At 49.2% G+C, this 23,657-nt stretch overlaps 1 protein-coding gene across 2 annotated transcripts in view; it reads right to left on the bottom strand.

The window, feature by feature from the left end:
* Positions 1–21,291: 21,291 nt before the first annotated feature.
* Positions 21,292–23,657, bottom strand: part of bco2a (beta-carotene oxygenase 2a) — a 47,394-nt gene continuing 45,028 nt past the window's right edge. For both annotated transcript variants that reach the window (XM_072486478.1, XM_072486479.1), the window contains exon 12: positions 21,292–21,933. In XM_072486478.1, coding sequence (XP_072342579.1) covers positions 21,820–21,933 — 114 coding nt within the window. In that variant the 3' untranslated portion in view covers positions 21,292–21,819. The remainder of the gene's footprint in view (positions 21,934–23,657) is intronic.

The raw sequence follows: 23,657 nt of genomic DNA, 5'->3' as shown, positions 1-23,657 counted from the left end.
AGGAGCCAATTTGGCCCATTGAGTCTGCACTGGCCCTTGGAAAGAGCACCCTACTTAAGCCCATGCCTCCGCCCTATCCCTGTAAACCAGTAACCCCACTTAACCTTTTTGGACACTAAGGGCAATTTAGCATGGCCAATCCACCTAACCTGCACGTTTTTGGACTGTGGGAGGAAACCGGAGCACCCGGAGGAAACCCACGCAGACACGGGGAGAGCGTGCAGACTCCGCACAGATTTTGCCACTGTTCATAGCGAACATGTTCAGGACACTGTTTACTCGCTCGTGTAAAGACTTCCAGATTTTCACATTCATATCTCTGGTACGATGACAGACTGAAGGAAGAGAACAACCTGTATTAACTCTGATTTGACTTTGCGGCAGATCTTAACACACGCAGGTGGAAAGGTCTATGTGACGCCTGGTTGGCAGCAGAGAATCTCCTTTGCCTCGGAAAATGTCAATGAGGGAGATGCTTCGCTGTATTTCAATTCACTGGATGGGAACGACAGCGGAATCTACAACTGCAAAGTGAAGATAGACGGCAGGATTGAACAGAAAACTTGCAACCTAACTGTACAGGTTCAAGGTGAATATGTGAATATATTTGTTGTTGGGGGACTGAGTTACACCTTGTAGAGCTAGCACCTGTTACAATTCAAATTCTGTTGCCGAAATATCCTTTATTCCCACAAACAACTCTCATTGGTTTGAGTGTTTCCGTGCAGAGTTAGAGCCATTGCCATGAACAATTTGATGTTATTGTTTTTCTGAACTGCATCCTTATGATCTGCTCACGCATTTCTCATCGGTAAGGGTTAGACAATGGGCGGAATTCTCAAGTGCCGTGTCGGGACGGAAATGTGGAATGTTTCCCGCTGCGGCAGCTGGCGGGAAAACTCGCCAAATCCTCCGGCCCTGACCTCATTAATCACGCACCAGGGTGTTTTGTGCTATATTCCGTGGTGGTGCAGGCCTGCTTGGTGTGCAGTCTGCCGGCATGTCGCCGCCATCTTGTAAAGGTGTCCAACATCACTGATCTACGATTGAAGAAAGAAGGTGGTCCTCCTGAAAATGAAGATGGATCTCAGAGAGCACTCGGAGACAGGGCATTGATGTGTTGGGTGCTCTGGATCCGTGGAACACATACAGGCCACCAACACTTAAAAGAGTACAACACTATTTTATTAAGTTAGAAACTGTTGAACATACTTTCACTGTGGGTTAACACGATGTTAGATTAAACTAAAGACCTATGCCTGTCCTAACCAGTCAATGCACTCAGCACATGGTGAAGATCTGTGCTGTAAGCTGTAAGCTCTGTCTTTCTAAGAGGCTGCATCCCGAATGAGCGGGAACTCTGATGCCCCCTGTCTTTATAGTGAGTGTGCTCTAACTGGTGATTGGCTGCAGTGTTGTGTGTGTTTATTGGTCTTGCTGTGTGTCCATCAGTGTGTGTGTCTGCACCATGATATACTAGTGTACATTATGACATCCCCCCCTTTTATAAAAAAATGTATGTGTGTGGCAATAAATAATGTATGGTGAGAATGTTCCTAACTATGTGTGGGGTGCGAAGACATATTTACAGGTCTACATACATGAGAACTAAGCTATTTACATGGGAAGGTGCCTGGTGCAGAGAAGCAGTATGCAACAAGAGTAATGAGATCAACACTATATACAAACCAGGGAAACGATCAAACAAAGCAACGGAACAATTCAGAGAGTCCGTAAGTTCGCAAAGTTCATAAATGTAGTCTCTGAGGTGGGTGACGAATTCTGGTTGACCGTAAGGGTGGCATACCACTCATCGTCTGGATCGATGCTGTATACCGATTGAGGCTGGATTCTTTGCTTCGGGGACACCCTATTTTTTGTAACGATACCAACTCGAAAAGGCGTCTTCGGGTCCTCGGTGTCAATATCGGGTAGCAGGTCCGAATCGGGCTCGGTGACCGTGGGTTGAATGGCCTGGACATTCCAGCGAGGCTGGCTGGAGCGACGAGAGTTGGCAGGCTGAGCTGATCTGCATAAAGCAGCATAGTGGCCAAGTTTGCCACATCTCAGGCATCGGAGAGATTTGGCAGGGAATTGCCGCTTTAAGTGGGCGGAGCCACAGTTGCCGCACATTGTAGCGTCAGTGCGTTCGCTGCGCCACCGCGCATGCGCGGTGCGGTCGTACGTGGTGCACGCCTGCGCAGTACGTTCGGCGACGTCGCCGTCCCCTCGTTCGGTGTGCACAAGCGCGGGAGTCCGCGAAAAGCGCGCGAAATGGCCGCCCTCATCCAGGCTGAGGCCCTGGAGTTGCTCGATTGCTTGGACCCGTTCTGCCTCGTGGGGACCTTGCCGCGCCGTTTCAGCCGCTTGGATTTGGGAATACCGACTAGTGGCGTGTTTATGTAGCACGCAGGTCTCGATGGCAATCGCTAGTGTGAGCTGCTTTACCTTGAGGAGCTGGTGTAGGGGGTCCGACTGAACACCGAAAACGATCTGGTCGCGTATCATGGAGTCGGTGGTGGGCCCGTAATTACAGGACTGCGCAAGGATGCGGAGGTGGGTGAGAAAGGACTGGAAAGGTCCATCCTTACCCTGCAAACGCTGTTGGAATACATAGCGCTCGAAACTTTCATTCACCTCGATGTTGCAGTGACTGTCAAACTTGAGGAGGACCGTCTTGAATTTTGATTTATCTTCACCATCAGCAAAGGTGAGAGAATTGAAAATGTGGATGGCATGGTCCCCGCCGTGGATAGGAAGAGAGTGATCTTCCTGGTGTCCGAGGCATCTTCCCGGTCTGTGGCTTCAAGGTAGAGCTGGAAGCGTTGTTTGAATATCTTCCAGTTGGCCCCTAGGTTACCGGTGATGCGGAGCGGCGGCGGCGGGCGGACGCTGTCCATTTTGCAGGATGGCTGTATGCTGGTGGAAGGCAGATCACTTGCAGGTAGGTCTAAGAAGTTCTAACATCCCTCAAGTACTGGTACCATGATGTGTTGGGTGCTCTGGATCCGTGGAACACATACAGGCCACCAACACTGAAAATAGTGCAACACTATTGTATTAAGTTAGAAGCTGTTGAACATACTTTCACTGTGGGTTAACACGATGTTAGATTAAACTAAAGACCTATGCCTGTCCGAACCAGTCTATGCACTCAGCACATGGTGAAGATCTGTGCTGTAAGCTGTAAGCTCTGTCCTTCTGAGAGGCTGCATCCCGAATGAGTGGGAAAACTGATGCCCCCTGTCTTTATAGTGAGTGTGCTCTAACTGGTGATTGGCTGCGGTGTTGTGTGTGTTGATTGGTCTTGCTGTGTGTCCATCAGTGTGTGTGTGTCTGCACCATGATATACTGGTGTATATTATGACAGACATTGGACCTCCTGAGAACGCAAATGGCTCCCAAGGAACATTCTGAAGCTGGAAGATGGACCCCCTCCAGAACACTTGATCTGGAAGGTCCACTGCAAATGCTCCCCTGACCCAGGGTCCCGGCTTGCGGGCAGGCTCCATCCCGATTTCCGGGGGCAGCGCCAGGCATTGTTCAGGAGAGTCCCAATGTCTCCAAGGCATGTTAATGCAAACATGTTTCCCATCAGCACTGCGGAGAATTGGCATGAGGGCTTCAGGCCTTCATCTGCTTCCCATTAATGGATGCATATGAAGTTCACGCTGTCCTATGGCGGGTTTTCCAACCCGTTCTGGCGGGCTCCAGTGGAGGATTCCGCTGTAAATTTACACTGGCATGAAACCGATTTCTGGGCCTCCTAATATATTCTCCCCCCATCGGATATGCTGGAGGATTGGGAGAATTCCGCCCAATGGCTTAGTTTTTTTAAAAAGATTTTGTTTTTAAATTTATTCTCCTCCTTTTTCACATTTTCTCCCACATTTACATCCATCAACAATAAACAATAATCAGCAAGATATGTCAATCCCCATAATAACAACAACGATCCCATCCGCCCACCAACCCCCAAACCTCAACCCGCATGTTTACATAAACAAATGACAAAAAGGAATCAGGGATTACCCATAGTCACCCTTAATCTACACGGCTCTCCACCCCCCCCCCCCCCACCCACCCCCCCCCCAACCAACGCCATCCAGCCTCTAAGAGAGTACTGTACATGATACCCCAAAGTTGTACCCTCCCCCACCCCCCACCCCCAAGTCTCCAGCTCCTCCCGTCCACTGCCTCTTGTAAAACTCCTCCTCCCAACCTCGGTTCCCTCCCCCCAACTTCCCAATGTCTTAGTTAAAGCAATTTTCGGTTCATTGTAAGCTCTGCCTTCACTGACGCTGTTCCAAGACCAGCCACCAGACGGCGTGTGAGAGTTGTATAAGATTTCCTGCATCTCCTTTTCACCCGCACAAGACATTACTTCAGTCCATCAATCAAATTCAGAGGATCACAGCCATGAACTTGCATCGTAACCTTTCCAAATTGTAGCAGATTGGGGATTCAACTTTCTATGATACCATATTATATCCAAGTCAAGATTAATTTCCTACAGTTTGTGTTATCAGATAAGGAGGTGATCAAAGCTTGGTTAAAGACGGCGATCTTAGTGATTTAGAGGGAGTGGTGAGGCAAAGAGGCACAACAAGGAATTTCCAAAGTTTACGGCCCAGGCAGCTCAAGACATGACTGCCAATAGTGTAATGAAAGAAATGTCAGCAGAAATGTCACAAGGGAACACCACCACCTGCACGTTCCTCTCCAAGCCACCCACCATCCTGGTTTGGAAATATATTGGCCGTTCCTAAACTGTCGCTGGGTCAAAATCATGGCACTCCCTCCCTACCAGCACAGTGGGCGTACCTACACCACATGGATTGCAGCGGTTCAAGAAGTAGCTCACCACCACCTTCTCAAGGGGCAATGAGGGATGGGGAACGAATACTGGCACAGCCAGCGATGCCCAAGGTTTCATTGAATTAGTTTTTAAAAAATTAGGAAAACTTTCAGGAATGACTTCCTGAAATCACAGATATCCAAGAGTTTGGCCACCAAATTGCTATTTTACTGTAGGAAAAAATAGTCCTACAATAGAGAAATAATTAGAGTAACTTCTCTGGCGTAATTCTCAAAGAAATTAAGAATTTCTGTTTTTTTACTCTCAGATGGTCGGGATATTGAACTGATATCCAAGTCTCCAACCTCGGTTACCCCAACCCCTGCAAATGGTATGATAACATTTTATGATTGCTCTCTAGCTATTCAACCCGAGACAGAATTGTAAGTCAATACCAAATCTGTCTTATCTGAGTTTTTCCATTTTTGCACAAATTCGCACAGAAGACGCAAAAGTAAAAAGACAGCTGGAGGTGTCAATGTCCAACAGGTACAGCCCAAAACGACAGTCATTACAGCGTTAGGAACAAGACAATCGGATGAATCAGGGACAAGGGCCGGGATTCTCCAACCGCCCCCCCCGCCGGATCGGAGAATCCCTGGGGGGAGGCGCGAATCCCGCCCCGCCGCCCCGAAGCCGGCTGCCCTATTCTCCGGCGACATTTTTCGGGCGGTGGCGGGATTCCCGCCACGCTGGTTGGGGGCCATTGACAGGCGCCCCCCCCAGCGATTCTCCGGGCCCCAAAGGGCCGAGTGGCCGTCCAGTTTTGGCCAGTCCCACCGGCGTGAATTACTTACCTCACGCACGGCGGGACCTGGCAGGTGAGTATGCGGGGGTGGTCCTGGGGGGATTCGACCACGGGGGGGGGGGGGCCCCCACGGTGGCCTGGCCCGCGATCGGGGCCTACCGGTCCTGCGGACGGGCTGTTCCTGTGGGGGCCTTCTTTCCTCTGCGCCGGACCCCTGTAGGGCTCCGCCATATTGCCCGGGGGCCGGCGTGGAGAAGAGAAATCCCCGCGCATGCGCGGAAATAAGCCGGCCGTTCGACGCATGTGCGAGATCACACCGGCCGTTCCCCGCATGCGTGAACTCGCGCTGGCCCTTCGGCGCAGGCTGGAGCGGCGCCAACCACTCCAACGTCAACCTAGCCCCCGAAAATTCAGAGAATCCCTCTCTTTCAGGGGCTGTTGACGCCAGAGGGGTTGGCACCGGTTTTCCGGCCGGCCTGGGGACTTAGTCCCCAGAAGGGAGAATCCCGCCCAAGATCTCCAACAGGATCCACCCATGGATAAATGATCCATCTGCACCCAAACAGGATACAGACAATAATTAATTCTACACCACCCCATAGCTTAAAAACAGAATGGCAGAAGAAGAGACCAATACCCAAGAACCCCCGTACTAAAGGGAATGCGGCTAACTCTTACAGCGCAATTCGGGCCCTTATCCAGATGCAGAACGGAACAGGCAGCCCCCCTCACATTCGAGATGGCAAAAGACAAATTCAAGGAGAGGACCGGGCTCAACCAGACCCTTGTTAACGATCCGTGGTCCCCTAAAAGGGAAGTAAAAAGAGAGCAAGAGCATAAAACCGAGCCCCCACAATCCCATCTTCATGCCCTAGGCTCAAGAACAAAACAGATCATCGAACCACCACCAACGGCATCACCAAAAGGCCACCTTATGGTCAAGACCGAAGGCTCAAGGGGAAAAGAGCCTGGTCCCAGTCGGAGACAGGGGGGGATTAACCCCAGGACTGGAGGGCCGTCAGAGCGGCCGGCCTACACCCCACCCACCCAGCCTGTAATTGCAGGACCCCACAACCACTGAGACCATCAAAAAAAAAGGATTTGGCCACCCAAAAGCCAACAAAAATTGATATGCTTGCCCATGTCATCAAAACTAAGGAGGATACAGGTAGTGGTCCTAACACCTCACCAGGTTCAAAGAAAAATGAGGAAGAAGAAGAGCAAAACCGCGTCGGAACCACCACGTTATGGCAAAACAAAGACCTGCCAACCACCCCTCACATGGGCCCGCCCAAAACTCTCAGGAGGAATTAACCAAGGATAAAGACTGGGCTCTACCTTCAGACCTACCCAGTTCAACATATCTCTGAATGTGGATTACTCACCTCAGGAACCCCCGATCCACCCTCCCCCTCCCCCCCCCCCCGAACCCAACCCCCCGAACTCCAACAGGTTTGTGAGATTTTCCGACCCCCCACCGGGTCGGAGAATCGCCGGGGGTCGGTGTGAATCCCGTCCCCGCCGTCCTCCGAATTCTCCAGCCCCCCCCCCCCCAAATCGCCCAGGCGTGAATCGCACCCCGCCTCGGAGAATGGCGGGGACCGGCGCGACTCAATGGGCCCCGGGGCCGCCCGAATTCTCCGGCCCGCGATGGGCCGAAGTCCCGCCCGTTTTTTGCCAGTCCCGCCGGCGTAAATCGGAGTAGGTCCGTACCGGTGGGACCCAGCTCCATGGGCGGCCACCGGGGTTCTTGGGGGGGCGCAGGGGGATCTGGCCCCGGGAGGTGCCCCCCCAGTGGCCTGGCCCCACGGGAGGGCCTGTGCCGTGGGGGCACTCTATTCTTCCGCACCAGCGGCTGTAGCGGTCCGCCATTGCTGGTGCGGAAACAAAGCCCTCTGCGCATGCGCGGGGATGACGCCAGCACATGCTGGCGCTCTCGCGCATGCGCCAACTCGCGCTGGCCGGCGGAGGCCCTTCGCCGCCGGTTGGCGTGGCACCAAGCCCCTGCCCCGCCGGCCAGCATGGCACAAACCACTCCGGGGCGGGCCTAGCCCCTGAAGGTGCGGAGGATTCGCACCTTTGGGGCGGCCCGAGGCCGGAGTGGTTCCCACCACTCCTCACCGCCGGGACCCGCCCCGCCGGAAAGGGAAGAATCCCGCCCCATGATTTCATTAATCCATGTTGACTCTGGCCAACCCTATTATCATTTTTTTAACTGCCCTGCTATCACATCCTTTATCAAACGTTCTAGCATTTTCCCTGCAACTTATGTTAAGCTAACAGACTTATGGAGATATATGTCAAAGAGGTTCATTGTGAGGGAGTGTCTTAAAGGAGGAAAGAGGCAGACAGGTGGCGGGAGGAAATTTCAGGATTGAAAAGGGATCTTCTCATTGGTATTATAGAAACTGATACTGGTCAAAATCTTTACCCAATAAACCAATGTGTACTCATGGCTATTAAAAATTAATGCTTATAAATATGTGTTTTATGGTTGTAGTAAAATAAGCATTAAGCTCCCTCTGATTGCAGTGTAAGGAAATTGCAATGTCACTTAATCAACAGGAAAATAATATCGGTCCATTAACAAATAGCAGAAGTGCAATTAACATAACTATAATGTCTTTTGGAATATGCGTCCTTAAAAAGAAAGGTGAACTATTTCTTGAGAAATGAAAATCGCTTATTGTCACAAGTAGGCTTCAAATGAAGTTACTGTGAAAAGCCCCTCGTCGCCACATTCCGGCGCCTGTTCGGGGAGGCTGTTACGGGGATCGAACCGTGCTGCTGGCCTGCCTCGGTCTGCTTTCAAAGCCAGCGATTTAGCCCTGTGCTAAACAGACCTTCATTTTTTGCGGTGAAGCATGTCCCATTCTCCATTTACGGCTGGAGTTCAGTCTTGCACAGAAATATGTGAGAGATGCTGAATTCTGAGAAACATACATTCTAAGGAATGGTTTCCTGAGATCACGGACAGCCCAGACATGATGGTTCCCAAGCTGCTGTTTGAACAGTTTAACTGAGGGAAGAAAACTGTTCTAAAATGTTGGGAAAGAATTAATTAGAGTAACTTCTATTTTTTTTAAAGAAATATTTTTATTCAAATTTTTACATATTTTCAACAACCCCCCCTCCGCCCCCGTTACAGAAAAAAGAAAAACCAAGAACACATAAATAAACATCTTACAACTACATCACAAATTCCCCCAATATACAAACCCCCCATTGAGCAATAATAAACATAGTAGAAAACACGAAGTACACCGCCCCCCCCCCCCCCCCCCGGGTTGCTGCTCCACTAGAAAGTCTAGGAACGGTTGCCACTGCCTGAAGAACCCTTGCACAGACCCTCTCAAGGCAAATTTTACCCTCTCCAATTTAATGTACCCTGCCATGTCGCTGATCCTGGCTTCCACGCTTGGAGGCCTCGCATCCTTCCACTGTAGCAGAATCCTCCGCCGGGCTACCAGGGACGCAAAGGCCCGAATACCGGCCTCTTTCGCCTCCTGCACTCCCGGCTCGTCCGATACCCCAAATAGTGCTAATCCCCAGCTCGGCTTAACCTGGGTGTTCACCACCTTAGACCCCGTCCTCGCAATGCCCCTCCAGAACCCATCCAGCGCCGGGCATGCCCAGAACATGAGGGTGTGATTTGCTGGGATCCCCGAGCACCTCCCACACCTGTCTTCTACCCCAAAGAACCTGCTCAGCCTTGCCCCTGTCACCCCCCCCACCCCCTCCCCCCCACCCCCCCCCCACCCACCCCCCCCACCCCCCTCCCCCCCCCACCCCCCTCCCCCCCCACCTCCCCCCCCCCCACCCACCCACCCCCCCCACCCCCCTCCCCCCCCCACCTCCCCCCCCCCACCCACCCACCCCCCCCCCCCCCCTCCCCACCCCTTTCTCAGCCTAACCTGATCTGCCACCCTCAAAAGTGTCTCCTGGAGCATAACCACATCTGCCTCCAGTCCCTTCAGGTGCACGAACACATGGGCCCTCTTGACAGGCCCGTTCAGGCCTCTCACATTCCAAGTTATCAGACCCCCCCCGCCGATTAGCCATCCCCCTTTTCTAGGCCAGCCACATGCCCGCGCCTCCCGCACTCTCCATTCCCCCCAGCGGCAGACCCCCGCCCCGACTCTCTCTCCGAGCTCCAGCTCCCCTTTGGCCAATGCAGCAGCAACCCAGTTCCCCCCTCTCCCCATCCCCCCACCCCCCCAGATAGATCCCCCCCTAGCTGCGTTGCTCACCCCATAGCACTCCCGTAAGTCAGCTGACTCCTGCTGACCCCGGCCACTCCATCGATCCCCACAGTGTGGTAGTCTCCCCCCCCCCCCGACTCCTGTTCATCAGCGTGCGCTCCTCTCCAACACTGCCCTTCCCCCTGGCCCTGCCCCCTTCCTTCTGTAGCGCGGGAAAAGGCCAGCGCTTTCCATCAAACCGGCCCCTCCCTCTCTGGTGCAGCTCCCTTTTGTGGCCTAATCCCAGCTCCCCCACCTCGGGCCTCCCATCTCCCATTCCCCCAATGGGGCCCTGTCCTTCTAACCACCGACACCCACATTCTCACAAAACCCCTACTTCGAACCATTTCACCCTACCCCACCCAGCACCCAAGGAAACAATACAGAACAGAACAGAACATCCCCCAAAGCACAATCACCACAGTAGCCCCCCCACGACCTCTCCTTACAACCGACCCTCAGTCCGTGTCCAACGTTTCAGCCTGAATAAAGGTCCACGCCTCCTCCGGCGTCTCAAAGTAATGGTGCCGGTCCTTAAACGTGACCCACAGTCGCACCGGCTGCAGCATCCCGAATTTCACCCCCTTCTGAAGCAGAACCGCCTTGGCCCGATTATACCCGGCCCTCTTCTTGGCCACCTCCGCGCTCCGGTCCTGGTATATACGGACCTCTGCATTCTCCCACCTGCTGCTCCGCTCCTTTTTTGCCCATCTTAGGACACACTCCCTGTCCACCAAGCGGTGGAACCGCACCAATACCGCCCGCGGCGGCTCGTTAAACTTGGGCCTCCTCGCCAGGACTCGGTGGGCCCCATCCAGCTCCAGGGGCCCCGGGAAGGCACCCGCGCCCATCAACGTGTTCAGCATCGTGACCACATATGCTCCAGCATCCGACTCCTCCACTCCCTCCGGGAGACCCAGAATCCGCAGGTTCTTCCTCCTCGACTGATTCTCCATGTCCTCGAACTTCTCCTGCCATTTCTTAAGCAGCGCCTCGTGCACCTCCACCTCCACCTTTGTCCTCATTCTCTGAGCCTTCTGCCGCACCTCCCGGATCGTCGCCCCTTGGGCCTTCTGGGTCGATCGAAGCCTTCATCGGCTCCAACAGCTCTGCTTTCAATTCCGTGAAGCAGCACTTGAGAAACTCCTGCTGCTCTTGCGCCCACTGCGCCCACACTGCCTGGTCTCCATCCGCCGCCATCTTGGCTTTCCTCCCTCGCACTTTTTGCTGCACCAAAATTACTTTCTTCACCGCTCCACTCCTGGTCCAATCCATCCAGTGCCGGGGAAATCGTACTGTCACCTTCCCACACTGGGAACCGTCGAACAAGTGCCACTGGGGCCCCTAAAAAGAGCCCAAAAGTCCGTTTCTGGCGGGAGCTGCCGAACGTGCGACTTAGCTCAGCATAGCCGCAACCGGAAGTCCCAATTAGAGTAACTTTTAACATGACTGGTGAGAGTCCTGAGAAACTGAAAATATCTCTAATATATATATGTTTTTACTTTAAGATGATCAGAATGTTGCAAGTCCGGTCAATTCAACTACTGCAAATGGTATGAAATGTTTCTCAGTTCGTGATTGGTCTGTGGTTATTCATCCTTAGAGGGAATCTTAGGATGGGATTTTCCCATATTTTTTCCACAGTGTCAGCTCTGACTGAAAACTAATGTGTATCTCTCCAGGTGGACTGCCAGGTTTTAGGCCAGGTTTTCGGGCACTCTGGGAAAAAAAGAGTGTCCGTGGTTTTCGCCGTGAGTCCGGCGGGTCGGGTCCTGATGGAGACGGCCTTACAGAGATGGGATGCCATCTTTAAAGGGTACCCTCCCATCAGCACATCAAGTAAACGCAGCCCAGTACACCGCTCCATGGACATGGAGGACACCCCTCTCACAAGCATCGGGGCCCCCCTCCCCCAACACCCACCACAGCACAAGCAACAGGGCTCCTCCTGCCCCCCCCCCACCCCACCCCCCCACCACAATGCCAACATCAGGCCTCCCCCTACCTTCGCAGGCATCGGGCAAGCCTCCATCCTACAGGTGGAAAAAGAGAGGGAGAGAGGCAGTAAAGTGTAGGGAGCGAATTTAAGGATTTACTATGAAATAATGCAGTATAATGTGAATAAACGTGAGGTCCACTTTGGTAGCAAAAACATGAAGGCAGATTATTATCTTAATCGCTGTAGATTAAGCGAAGGGAATGTTCAATGAGACCTGGATGTCCTTGTCCACCAGTCATTGAAAGTAGGCATGCATGCGCAGAAGGCGATGAAGAAGGCTATGTCAGTCTTCATAGCGAGGAGATTCCGAGTACAGGAGCAGGGATGTGTTGCTGCAATTATACAGGGTTTTGGTGAGGCCTTACCTGGAATATTGTGTGCAGTTTTGGTCTCCTTGTCTGAGGAAGAATGTTCTTGCTGTGCAGGACGTTCTTGCTGTGAAGGATGTTCTTGATGTGCAGCAAAGGTTTACCAGATTGAATCCTGGGTTGACGGGACTGATGTACGAGGAGAGGTTAAGTCAGTTAGGGTTATGTTCATTGGAGTTTAGAAGAATGAGGGGGGATCTTGTAGAAATCTATAAAATTCTAACAGGACTAGACAGCGTAGATGTAGGAAGGATGTTTCTGATGGCGGGCGAATCCAGAACCAGAGGTCACAATCTGAGGATACGAGGTAAACCATTTCTTCACCCTGGGATTGGTGAGCCTGTGGAATTCTCGGCTCCAGAAAACAGTTGTGGCCAATACATTGTATGTTTCCAAGAAGGAGTTAGATATAACGCTTGGGGCTAAAGGGATCAAAGGATGTGGGGGATGGGGGGGGGGGGGGGGGTGCAAAGGATGTGGGGGGGGGGGGGGGGAAAGCGGGAACGGGTTACTGAGTTTGATAATCAGCTATGATCATAATGAATGGCGGAGCGGGCTTGAAAGGCTGACTGGCTTACTCCTGCTCTCTATGTTTCAAATCTCAGCAGTATTATCGATGCTGATATAGGCCTAAATCTTTACCCAATAAACCAATATTTATTCGTAGATATTAAATGCTTACTCCTTAGAAATATGTATTTGATGGGTGTGAGAAAGTAAAATTAGATATCATGCTCCCTGTGAGTGGCGATTAAGGACATTACAATGTTATTTAGTCAACAGGAATTAATATAGACAATTTGGCAATTACCGGAAGTACCATTCGTATATCTGTAATGTACCTTCCTTTTGAATATATGTCCTTGAAGGGCAAGATGGCCTACTCCTTGTAGTCCTTCATTCTTTGAGATAAAGCACGCTCCATTCTCCAAACACAGCTGTGATTCAGGTGCTGAACAGAAATATGTGAGAGATGCTGAATGGGGAAAATATATTCACACTCACTAATTGTGTCATACAATCTTTTTTTTCCAGCCATAGATCCTCCAAAAAAATCAAAGGGCATATATATTCATAAGGACTGCTAGAAATTGTTTTGCTATATTCGTTGGTAGTATCATTTTCATGCTGTTTGTGCAGTATTTGAGTCAGAGAACTAATAACTGCATTCAGGTAAGCCTTGACTGATGAGTATCAGTTTGAAAAGTATCATATAAATATTTTCTTAAACTGCAGTTTAATTAACTAACTGGTTGCACGTACTTCGAAAGACTTACTAACCTTTTTATCAATAACGATGAAATATTGTATCATTAAAAACTATGTTTCAGTTGTGGTAATTATTTCTGTACAATAAATTGCTATAGAGTTAGTTTGTACCCATAATTCTCTTCTAATAATGTTCAAATCAGTACTACCAATTTGATTCAGCGTCCAGACATAGTACTGTAATCTCCTGCTCAATGGGGTAGCACTTCTATGAATTAAAAGGTTGTGCGTTCAAGTCCCACTCCAGAGACGTCTATTAAGAGAATGGTGCATGATTGGAAGAGCTGTCATTTATTGTGAGATATTAAACCAGGATCCTGTTGACTCTCTCAGGAGGATGTCAAAGATCCCATGGTACTATTTCATGGAAGAACTAGAGAGTTATCCATGGTGTCTTTGGTCAATATCTATCCCTTCATCAACATCAAATAAACCAGATTGATTGGTCACTATCGTACTGCATGTGGGAGCTTGCTGTGTGCGAATTGACTGTTTTATTACCTACAACATTGAGTACTCTTCAGAAATGCATTATTGGCTCGTTTTTCTTTTAAAGGCTGGACACATTTGTGTTTGGCGGATGGTGAACCGTGGAAGACGAGTCACACGAGTCACTTCACATCCAGCTTAAAAGTGACATTACAAGGCAGGTAGGTCAACTGCTTGACCTCTTATATAAAGAACTGTGTGTGGCCCAGACTCTCAGGGCACAATCCTCCAGCCACGCTCCGCCCGAAAAACAGCTCGCCGCGGCGAGATTCAATACAATCTCGCAAGACGTTGCGAGGTGAATCACACCCAAAAGTGGATGGGTATACTCCACATCTGGCGCTGTCTGACCTGCTTGACATCTTTCCACTACTCCTTCTCTTCTTCATCCAATCAACATAAGTAGAATGTCAATATCATGGACAAGGCATTAAAAATAGCTGCTGTACCAGCGCCCTTGGGACAGAGCCTCCTGATTAACTGAATGCAAATAAGGAAAAAACAAAACAATTCAGAATAGCTTCAAAATGCTGCTATAAGTTTGACTATGGGCTTTACGAATTCACTTCTGTAAATAGCACGGTATCTAGAATCTCCCTCATACTTTATGTGGACAGCTAGACAACTTTGCACGATTCCAGAGTAAACAGAGGGAAAATGCACGACATCCCAAATAACGTTATCAGATGCTGTAACAAACTGATCTATCATTCCACTTCTGATATCTCTCAGTTTTTCTGTGTACATATAACATATATACATCAATATTTCCCCTCAGAGATTGACTGACGCTAAATTACCAATTTTCACAATGTTAGAGGTACTCAGCTTATTATTGCCAGCCTTAACTTTCTGTGGCAAAGTTTAATGGACAGTCAATGTGCAAATCAAGAAAATTATTTGAAAAACCATAGGGAGGCCAAGGGCAAGATGCCATCCATATAAAGCAAATTATGTAAATCAACCAAAAAGTTCTGGAAGTTTGCAACCCAACTGAATTTCTTAACCCCTGAACTTGCTCATCAATTGACACATTGCTAACAGCATGTGTTGCTGACGCATTGTTACTTTTCCAGCAAATCCTGGCTTCCCCAGGTCCTTCTCGGTTATTGGTCCATTATTTCTTTCTTATTCCTTAGCTCACATATGTTGTGAAGGTAGAGGTGGTCACATCATTCATTAAAATCCCAGATGCCCCATGGTTTTCACCACAATTCTCACTTAGTGCAACTCTTGCTACCAACATTCTAGTTTATATACATACCAATGAGTGTAAAATATTCCACCGTACACAAGCTGAAAGAAGCAAATTAAATCCTGTTCTTCCTGTCTGATACAGTAAAAACTGCAACAAAGATATTTGCCCCAATATTTCTCCTGCCTACAAGTCAGTAAAGAAACATGGTTTAAATGTTATGTAGTCAATTCCAAACATACATTTGCAAATTCAGTCCCCAGTCATTTGCGCGTGAGGGCAGCACGGTAGCACAAGTGGCTAGTGCTGTGGCTTCACAGCGCCAGCGTCCCAGGTTCGATTCCCCGCTGGGTCACTGTCTGTGTGGAGTCTGCACGTTCCCCCCGTGTCTGCGTGGGTTTCCTCTGGGTGCTCTGATTTCCTCCCACAGTCCAAAGACGTGCCGGTTAGGTGGATTGGCCACGCTAAATTGCCCTTTGTGACCAAAAAAAGGTTAGGAGGGGTTATTGGGTTACGGGGATAGGGTGGCAGTGAGGGCTTAAGTGGGTCGATGCAGACTTGATGGGCCGAATGGCCTCCTTCTGCACTCTATGTTCTATGTATGCTTAACATTCTCTTGTCAAAGACACAAACAATATTTTAAAGTATCTTGTTTTTATTTTATATTCATATTTCATGTAGTATGAATCCATAACAGGTTAGTATTAGTGTTGCAAACTAGATATTATATACATGTAAAGTAAAAGTTTCATTAATGTGAAAAATGTTTGTTATAAAAGAGGTTATACATCTTTGTTGTTTTGCAAACATTTGAATGGATATATTAAAGCTTTGGCAAATTGGACGTATTTCAAGGATGCATATTTTGTTTTGCGCTCATCAAGGCAAGGCACATTAATACCAGAAACGGAACATTTACTGATATCACTTTCGAATGCAAATAGCTCAGGTATGTCACAAGTTAGATGTAAAGTCAGCTGTGTCTTTTTCCCTAAAGGACGTTTAACATTTCACCAGGAGTTGCCAGAAAATGATTAGATATCCTCTTAACCCAGGGTTGAAACCAATGGTAAAACTCCCATTGCTGTCCTGGCTTAGAAGGGCGAACTTGAGAGAGGGAAGATCGAAACTGGAACTAGAATCGATGGACCAAATGGCCTTCTTCTGCACTGTAAATTCTATGATTCTACTGGGCAGTGCACTTCCTAACAAAGCTAAATGGGGATATTGTGCCTGTTCTGTTGGTTTGTAACTCTGAAACACAGGGACAGAAGGAGGCCATTTCATTTCTCGAACCGTTGCGCATTCACCAATATCATGGCGGATTTGTGACCTCATTCCAGATACCGATTTTCTGCCCCATACACCTTTGATTAACGAAAACATAATAGCCTCATATTTTTAAATTCGCAATAGATCTAGCACCAATTGCCAATGGCAGAGGAGACTTCCATTCTGTCATTCTTTACATGTATGAATGTTTCCTAACTTCACTCTCCCCTTCAAAGGACTTGTTCTAAACTTTATTGTATGTCCCCTTGTTCTTGACTCCCCGATCAGCAGTAATTGTTTCCGTCTACCCTTCTTTTGCATCATCATAAGCTGATAAGAGTTGCTGGACAGAAAAAGACCAAAGCCCATCCACATCACCTTCTCCCATCCTGGTATTACATGATGCAACTGGTAGAGTTATTGACTTAGCCTAGCAATTAATTTCTATCAATTAGTTTACCACAGACCCCGAAATGAGAAAAGAAAAAAGAAATCTGAGTGATTGAGAGTTTGTAAACAAGGGACATGATTTTTCCACTCTGTTGCTCCTGGTGCCGATCCCGTTGTACCGGATGCATCGCGAGAGAGGCCCAAAACGGGCTTTGCGTGAGCGCTGAGCCATGTGCCACTCACCTGACTGGCAGCGCCTGCCACATTCTGGATAGCACCCTCATTGCGGGTGATCCAGATAATCATATCTAAATGAGCCATTAGGCTAATCTAAATGTGCTTATATAGCAATTTTACCCAAACTTAGGGCCAAAGCCAAACTTCTCCACTTACGCAAACAGATGCCTCCACTCTGTCAGACGCCTTCTCTGCATCCAACGCCAACACCACCTCTAACTCCCTCTCCTCTGCTGGAGAAAGCACCACATTCAGCAGCCGCCGCACATTCGACGACAGCTGGCTGCCCTTCATGAAGCCAGTCTGATCCTCCCCCACCTTCGGAAGACACCACTCGATCCTCACTGCCAGCACCTTCAACAATATCTTGCCATCCACATTCAGCAGAGAAATGAGCCTATACGACCCACACTCCACCGGGTCCTTATCCTCTTGCAGTAACAGTAAAATAGATGCCTGCCTCATAGTCTCAGGTAACCTCCCCGCCTTCGCCATCGCATCCTCAAAGATTTCCACCATCAGTGGCGCCAAACTGTCCTTAAATGTTTTAGAAAACTCCACCAGGAACACACCCGGCCCTGGCGCCTTACCTGATTGCATCTTCCCTATTGCTACCTTCACTTCCTCCAACCCTAATGGCTCCTCTAACCTGGCCCTCTCTGCCTCGCCCACTCCAGACACTCCAAAAACTACCTCATCCCCAACTCATCCTCTCACCCCTCCTGTCCCATCTCTAACCCGCACAATCTCCCTTGCCACTGCTTGCCGATGGAGCTGGCCCGCAAACAATCGACTGCCCTCCTCACCATACTCATACACAACCGCCCACACTCGTCTCGACTGCCAGACCGCCCTGCCCGTAGACAGAGGGTCAAACCTCGCCTGCAACTCCTTCCTCCTCACCAACAGCTCCGGCTCCGGATCCTCCGCGTATCTTCCAGCCACCTCCAAAAGCTCCCCCAGCACCTCCCTATCCACCTCCCCCCTCACTACCACCTTCAATGCCTCCCAAGCCACCGACGAAGAGACCTCCACATTTCGATTAAACTCCACATACCCCTCCATCACCCTCCATATCTTGATGCAAAGGTTTGGGTGTGCAGCAAGCCTACATCCAGCCGTCCACGCCAGCCTCTGGGCTGGCCTCTCCTCCAAGACCACATCCACCCAGTGCAGCACATGATCCGGTATAACGATCTCCTTCTTTAACTCCACCAGCGATTCTTTCCCTACCACAAAAAAGTCAATCCTCGAATATGCCTTGTGTACCGAGGAGGAAAAAAAGTCCTCCATGTCCCGTGGATGCAAAAGCCTCCAAGGATCCGCCCCTCTCATCTCCTTCATAAAACCCCCCTGACACCTTGCCCCCCACCCCCTCCCCGCCCCGAGGGGGCCAGCGAGCACAGCTGAGATCTATCCATTTTTGGGTCCTGCACCATATTCCAATCCCCCCATTATCAGCTGGTGAGTATCCATCCAGTAATGCTGCTAATATCTTCCTCACAAACCCAGTGCCTTTCCATTTCGGGGCATCCACACAGACCAACACCACCAACCTCCCCTCCAGCGCACCTGGCACTATCACGTACCTGCCCCCTTGATCCGCTACCACCTTCTCCATTTGGAATCTCACCCGCTTACCCACCAGTACAGCCAGCCCTGAGCCCTGCTATCAAAGCCAGAGTGGATCACCTGGTTCACCCAGCCCTTCCTTAGCCTCATCTGGTCCATTACCCCAAGATAGCTCCTCTGTAGCAGCACCACGTCTGCTGTCAGGCCGTCAGATGTGAGAATCCCCGGGCTCTCTTCACCTGTCCCCTTAACCCTCATACGTTCCACGCTAGCACTCTGACCGGGGATCTCTCACCCCCACCCTCTCTACCCGCCATGACCAACTTTCCAGGCCCCGCCTCGTAGGCAGGATCCAGTCATAGCCAATGCCACCTCCCCTCCCCCCTTTCCCAGAAACCCCTCCACCAGGTATCGGCAGAGTTAAGTGAGATTTTAAATGTTAGATATCGCGAGACGTAACGACCGGCGGGGATCCCGGAAGAGCCCTCTCTCGGCACCTACGGACCATGACCCGTCCCGATTCCGGCAGGTAATTTGCTCCAATTATGGGTGAATACAGATTCGGGTATCCCTCAAAAAGCCGACTGGAAACGCCCCACCAAACCTGCCTAAAATGACACTTGCGGCAGGATTTACCGACTAACCCATTGCATGTTTTCCGGCGGCAGAGGAGGCCTGTCAGTGAGATTTATCGACCTTGCCACTGTCAACGGGGATTCCCCGGAGACTGCACCCCTCGTCGCCAGGAAAGCCGTGAGCCAGCATGGGTCCGGAATATCCCCACGGTATGAGCAGCCGGTAAACCCCATCGTTGTCATTTTTTGGGTGAATTGTGCCCACTAGGTCCAAAGTCATCTGTTCCTCCCGAGCATATTACATCTACCGCATATCATGGGTGGAATTTAGAGGGCCCATTCACCGCAGGCGCAAATCCTGTTATGGCTGCTGAATTTCCCGAGAGGGCTACACCAGGATTTGTGTCAGCATGGACTCAGTTTGAGATCTTCCCTGCCCCCCGCCAGTGATGCGATCAGGTTCACACCCAAAAAGGGCATGAAGTTGATGTCCCTATATTATAATATTTTAACATATACTTGTGATGATATGCATGTACCCATCGATGTATATAGTTGTCTATCAGTGCACATAGATATCGGTATGGCCTCCGACCAGCAGGTGGCATTAGAGATCTATTACATGACTCGGGACACTCGCCAGTGGGTAGTGAGTTGTACAAGAGTTTAGTTGCACTTAGAGTAGCTCCAGAAGAATTCACTGAATTCATTTCGTAGCCATCATCTGCATTATGGTTCATTAGTTATCTTTTCAATGTGCTTGTTAATAAATCAGCTTTAAGTTAAACAAATATATGTTCTGTGTATATCAATAGACGGTTTACCAGACTGTTTCCGGGGATGGCAGGACTGTCATGTGACCAGAGATTGAGTAGGTTAGGATTGTTCTCGCTGGAGTTCAGAAGAATGAGGGGGGAATCTCATAGAGACTTATAAAATTCTAACAGGACTAGACTGGGTAGATGCAGGGACGGTGTTACCAATGATGGGTGTATCCAGAACCAGGGGTCACAGTCTGAGGATTCAGGGTAAACAATTTGGACAGAGATGAGGAGATATTTATTCACCCTAAGAGTGGCGAGCCTGTGGAATTCATTACCACAGGAAGTAGTTGATTCTCAAACATTGAATATATTCAAGAGGTGGCTGGATGTAGGACTTGGGGAGAATGGGACCAAAGGCTATGGGGAGAAAGCAGGATTGGACTATTGAGTTGGATGATCAGCCATGATGGTGATGAATGGCGGAGCAGGCTCGAAGGGCCAAAAGGCCTCCTCCTGCTCCTATCTTCTATGTATGTATCTATTACAACGGTTATATCACAGAACACAACAATACTTACCAGGCTGAACACAGTAATGCCCGCCGATACCTTATCCTCGCACCGAGTCGATGTGACGTTATGCGGCACGAATCACGCCAGGTTTTCAAAAACGAGAATCAATCGTGGTATCCATGCCAGGTGCATGGAGGTAAGCATATCCCCTGGGTGGTGAGGGATATTGCTGGGCAGTGCCCTGGCAATACCCCTGGCGCCTTGGCACTGCCAGTGTGCCGGGGCAGTGCTAGGTTCGTACTGAAGTGGCACTGCCAAGTGAACTCTGGCAATGTGGGTAATCCTCCTTCATTGTGGAGTGAAGGTTTCCCCTTCTGTGTGGTTGGCAGGGGGGGGGCAAGAAGAGTGAGCCCCGATGAGCGCACGGGGCCGGTGGTGGAGGCAGAGAGGGGGCATCCCCCGTTACTTCACTGGTGGGGGGGGGGGATTTGCCCCGAAGCTTGTTTGGTGGGTCCTCTGTATCCATGGAGGGGAAGATTATGTTATACGCAGGTTGGGGCACCGTTTAAAGATGGCGCCCTGATCTCTGTGGAACTGTCTTTGCTGGCTCTAACAGGCTCCGCCGCACCAGAGTGACGGCGCAAACCTTGCCCCAAGACTTTCTGTGCATTAAGTGCCAGAAGATCTGAAAACTCAGCTGTGTTTCTGGAGAGAAACATGGCCATTTTCAGTCAGGCCCAGAAACGTTTCCATATTTTGTGAAAATTCTGCCGCTTGTCTCAGATACTGGAATACAAAGTGCTACTTCTGAAAGAAATCTATTGAATTTGCTTTGGAGTTAATTAATATCAATGGCTTCCATGATTCATCTGGGAAATGTATTCCATAGATTGAGTCATTGAACCAAAATTTGCCACAGTGATATGCTGACAACTCATTTCTATTAATGTCATTCTGTAACTATCATATCAAGTAGCTGAGGAAGATAGAGCAGTTTCTTTTGGCTCTTCTGAATGGAGATGTTCCAACAACAAAGACATTTCTTAACACTTGTGTATCAATAATAGGTATCAAAAATGGTTAAAATTAAACCTTAGAAGTGATCTTGAGTTCTCCATTGGGAATGAAAGTTCTAATGCTCCAGCCCACATCACACAACTTGAGCTTATCAGAGCTGTTCTCAAGTGGGATACAATGCACTAAATTCATAAACCAATTATTATTGCTTATTCAGAGCGTAACAATTCCTTTATAAAAAGTGCAAGCCTTCGAAATTTTCTGATGCGCCTGAGATACTGGAACCCAGTTGTACAAATTGCTTCGATAAAGTCTAACGTTCCGCAAAGACACCATGAAATCCAAATGGTATACGGACAGCCACTTCTGCTCGGCCCATTTCAGTGAAGGTCTTCGCATCAAGTACAAGCAGCAAGCTGCTCTTACTCTGAAAAGCAATAACAAAATCTTCAGTGGAGATCAGAAGGAAAAAACCCACGAATGTCACAACTTGGTCTTTTTCAATCATATACAAATCATATTCCTTCAGGTAACTTTGATGAAGGACTATATCTAAAACATTGATTTTTTTTGCGACCATAATTTGCACTTTTGATGATTTGGAATATTCTTTTGAAAGACAATCATTTACCAACATTGATATATCTTACTACTTAGTAATCCTAGCACAGAGCTTGAAAGCACAGCAACAATTTTCTGTCCATTAATATTAATGCCCTGGAAATTGAAGGAGCTATGAATCATGACTGCTCGATCCCCATGTAAATTCATGAAAGGCACTCCAGTCACATGAAGCCTTGCTTAGGGAGCACTGAATCATAAAACTACCCAAGTTAGTTTTTAAGTTTGTGTGTAAATTCAGTGGAAAGCTGTGCTCAATGAAGTACAAACTGGAAAATTTGTGGTGTTGGAGCACGATCGATGACTCATCTACCTTGGAGTTCAGCTCTCCATTGGGATTATGGGATCACCACTAATGAAAAATTAGTTAAGATCGGTTTCCAGATACAAAATTGGCAATATACTGGGAACGGGAAGAACCTGAAATTGCCATAGTTCTGGTTAGCCGTGGATGTCAATTAGGTGTGTAGAGGCAGTTTGATGATCAAGGTCTAATTTGGGTCAGTTGCCTCACCAATAGTGGTCCAGTGGCTGGATGGTTGGTTCGTGATGCTGAACGATGCCAACAGCGTGGGTTGAAACACCATTCTGGTTGAGGTTATCCATGAAGGCCCCTGTGGTAAACCACTGTGTTCTTATATTAAGGGTTGTACGGTAGAACCTGCACTACAGGTTCACCTGGGCCCCTGCATGCTAGCTCCGCCCAGGAGCCGGGTTATAAATATGCGTGGCCTTCAGCTAGCAGCCATTTCGTCAGCTGCTGCAGGAGGCCACACATCAGGTACTAATAAAGCCTCAGTTTGAATTCAACTTCGTCTCCAGCCAAATTGATCGTGCCTCAGTCCCACCTTCTCAACCTTGCCCAAGATGTGATAACCCTCAGGGTAAATCACCACCAGTCAGCTCTCTCTCAAAAGGGGAGAGCAGCCTATGGTCCTCTAGGACTGTGGCAACATTTTACCTCTCCTGTGGCCTCGTGATATAGGTCACTGAACTGTTAGACCACAAACCTTGAGCAATGCCCTGGGGTTCCAGGTCCGATTCTCACCATGGTCAATGGTTGAATTTGAATTCTAAAGTAAACCTACTCATGACTCTGTTGATGACAAGACAGTGGTCCTGAGGTTGGTCATGAGGTGAACAGGTGTGAGCACAGCACCTTATGCAGTCAGGAGAAAGTCTTCCCCTCCTCTGGGCTCCTCATGAAAGTAAAAGGTAAACACAAAGACATATTTTTGTTGGAAATTCTAGTTCGGCCACAACAATCACGACAAGATACATGTTCTGTTCTTTCTGACTGATTTTTTTTTCATAGAATTTACAGTGCAGAAGGAGGCCATTCGGCCCATCGAGTCTGCACCGGCTCTTGGAAAGAGCACCCTACCCAAGGCCAACACCTCCACCCTATCCCCATAACCCAGTAACCCCACACAACTCTAAGGGCAATTTTGGACACTAAGGGCAATTTATCAAGCCCAACCCACCTAACCTGCACATCTTTGGACTGTGGGAGGAAACCGGAGCACCCGG

Source organism: Scyliorhinus torazame, chromosome 21 (assembly GCF_047496885.1).
Source record: "Scyliorhinus torazame isolate Kashiwa2021f chromosome 21, sScyTor2.1, whole genome shotgun sequence".
In the NCBI taxonomy this organism is placed as follows: domain Eukaryota; kingdom Metazoa; phylum Chordata; class Chondrichthyes; order Carcharhiniformes; family Scyliorhinidae; genus Scyliorhinus; species Scyliorhinus torazame.
The sequence above is the reverse complement of the archived record's forward strand: the minus strand, read 5'-3'. Positions and strand labels throughout refer to the sequence as shown.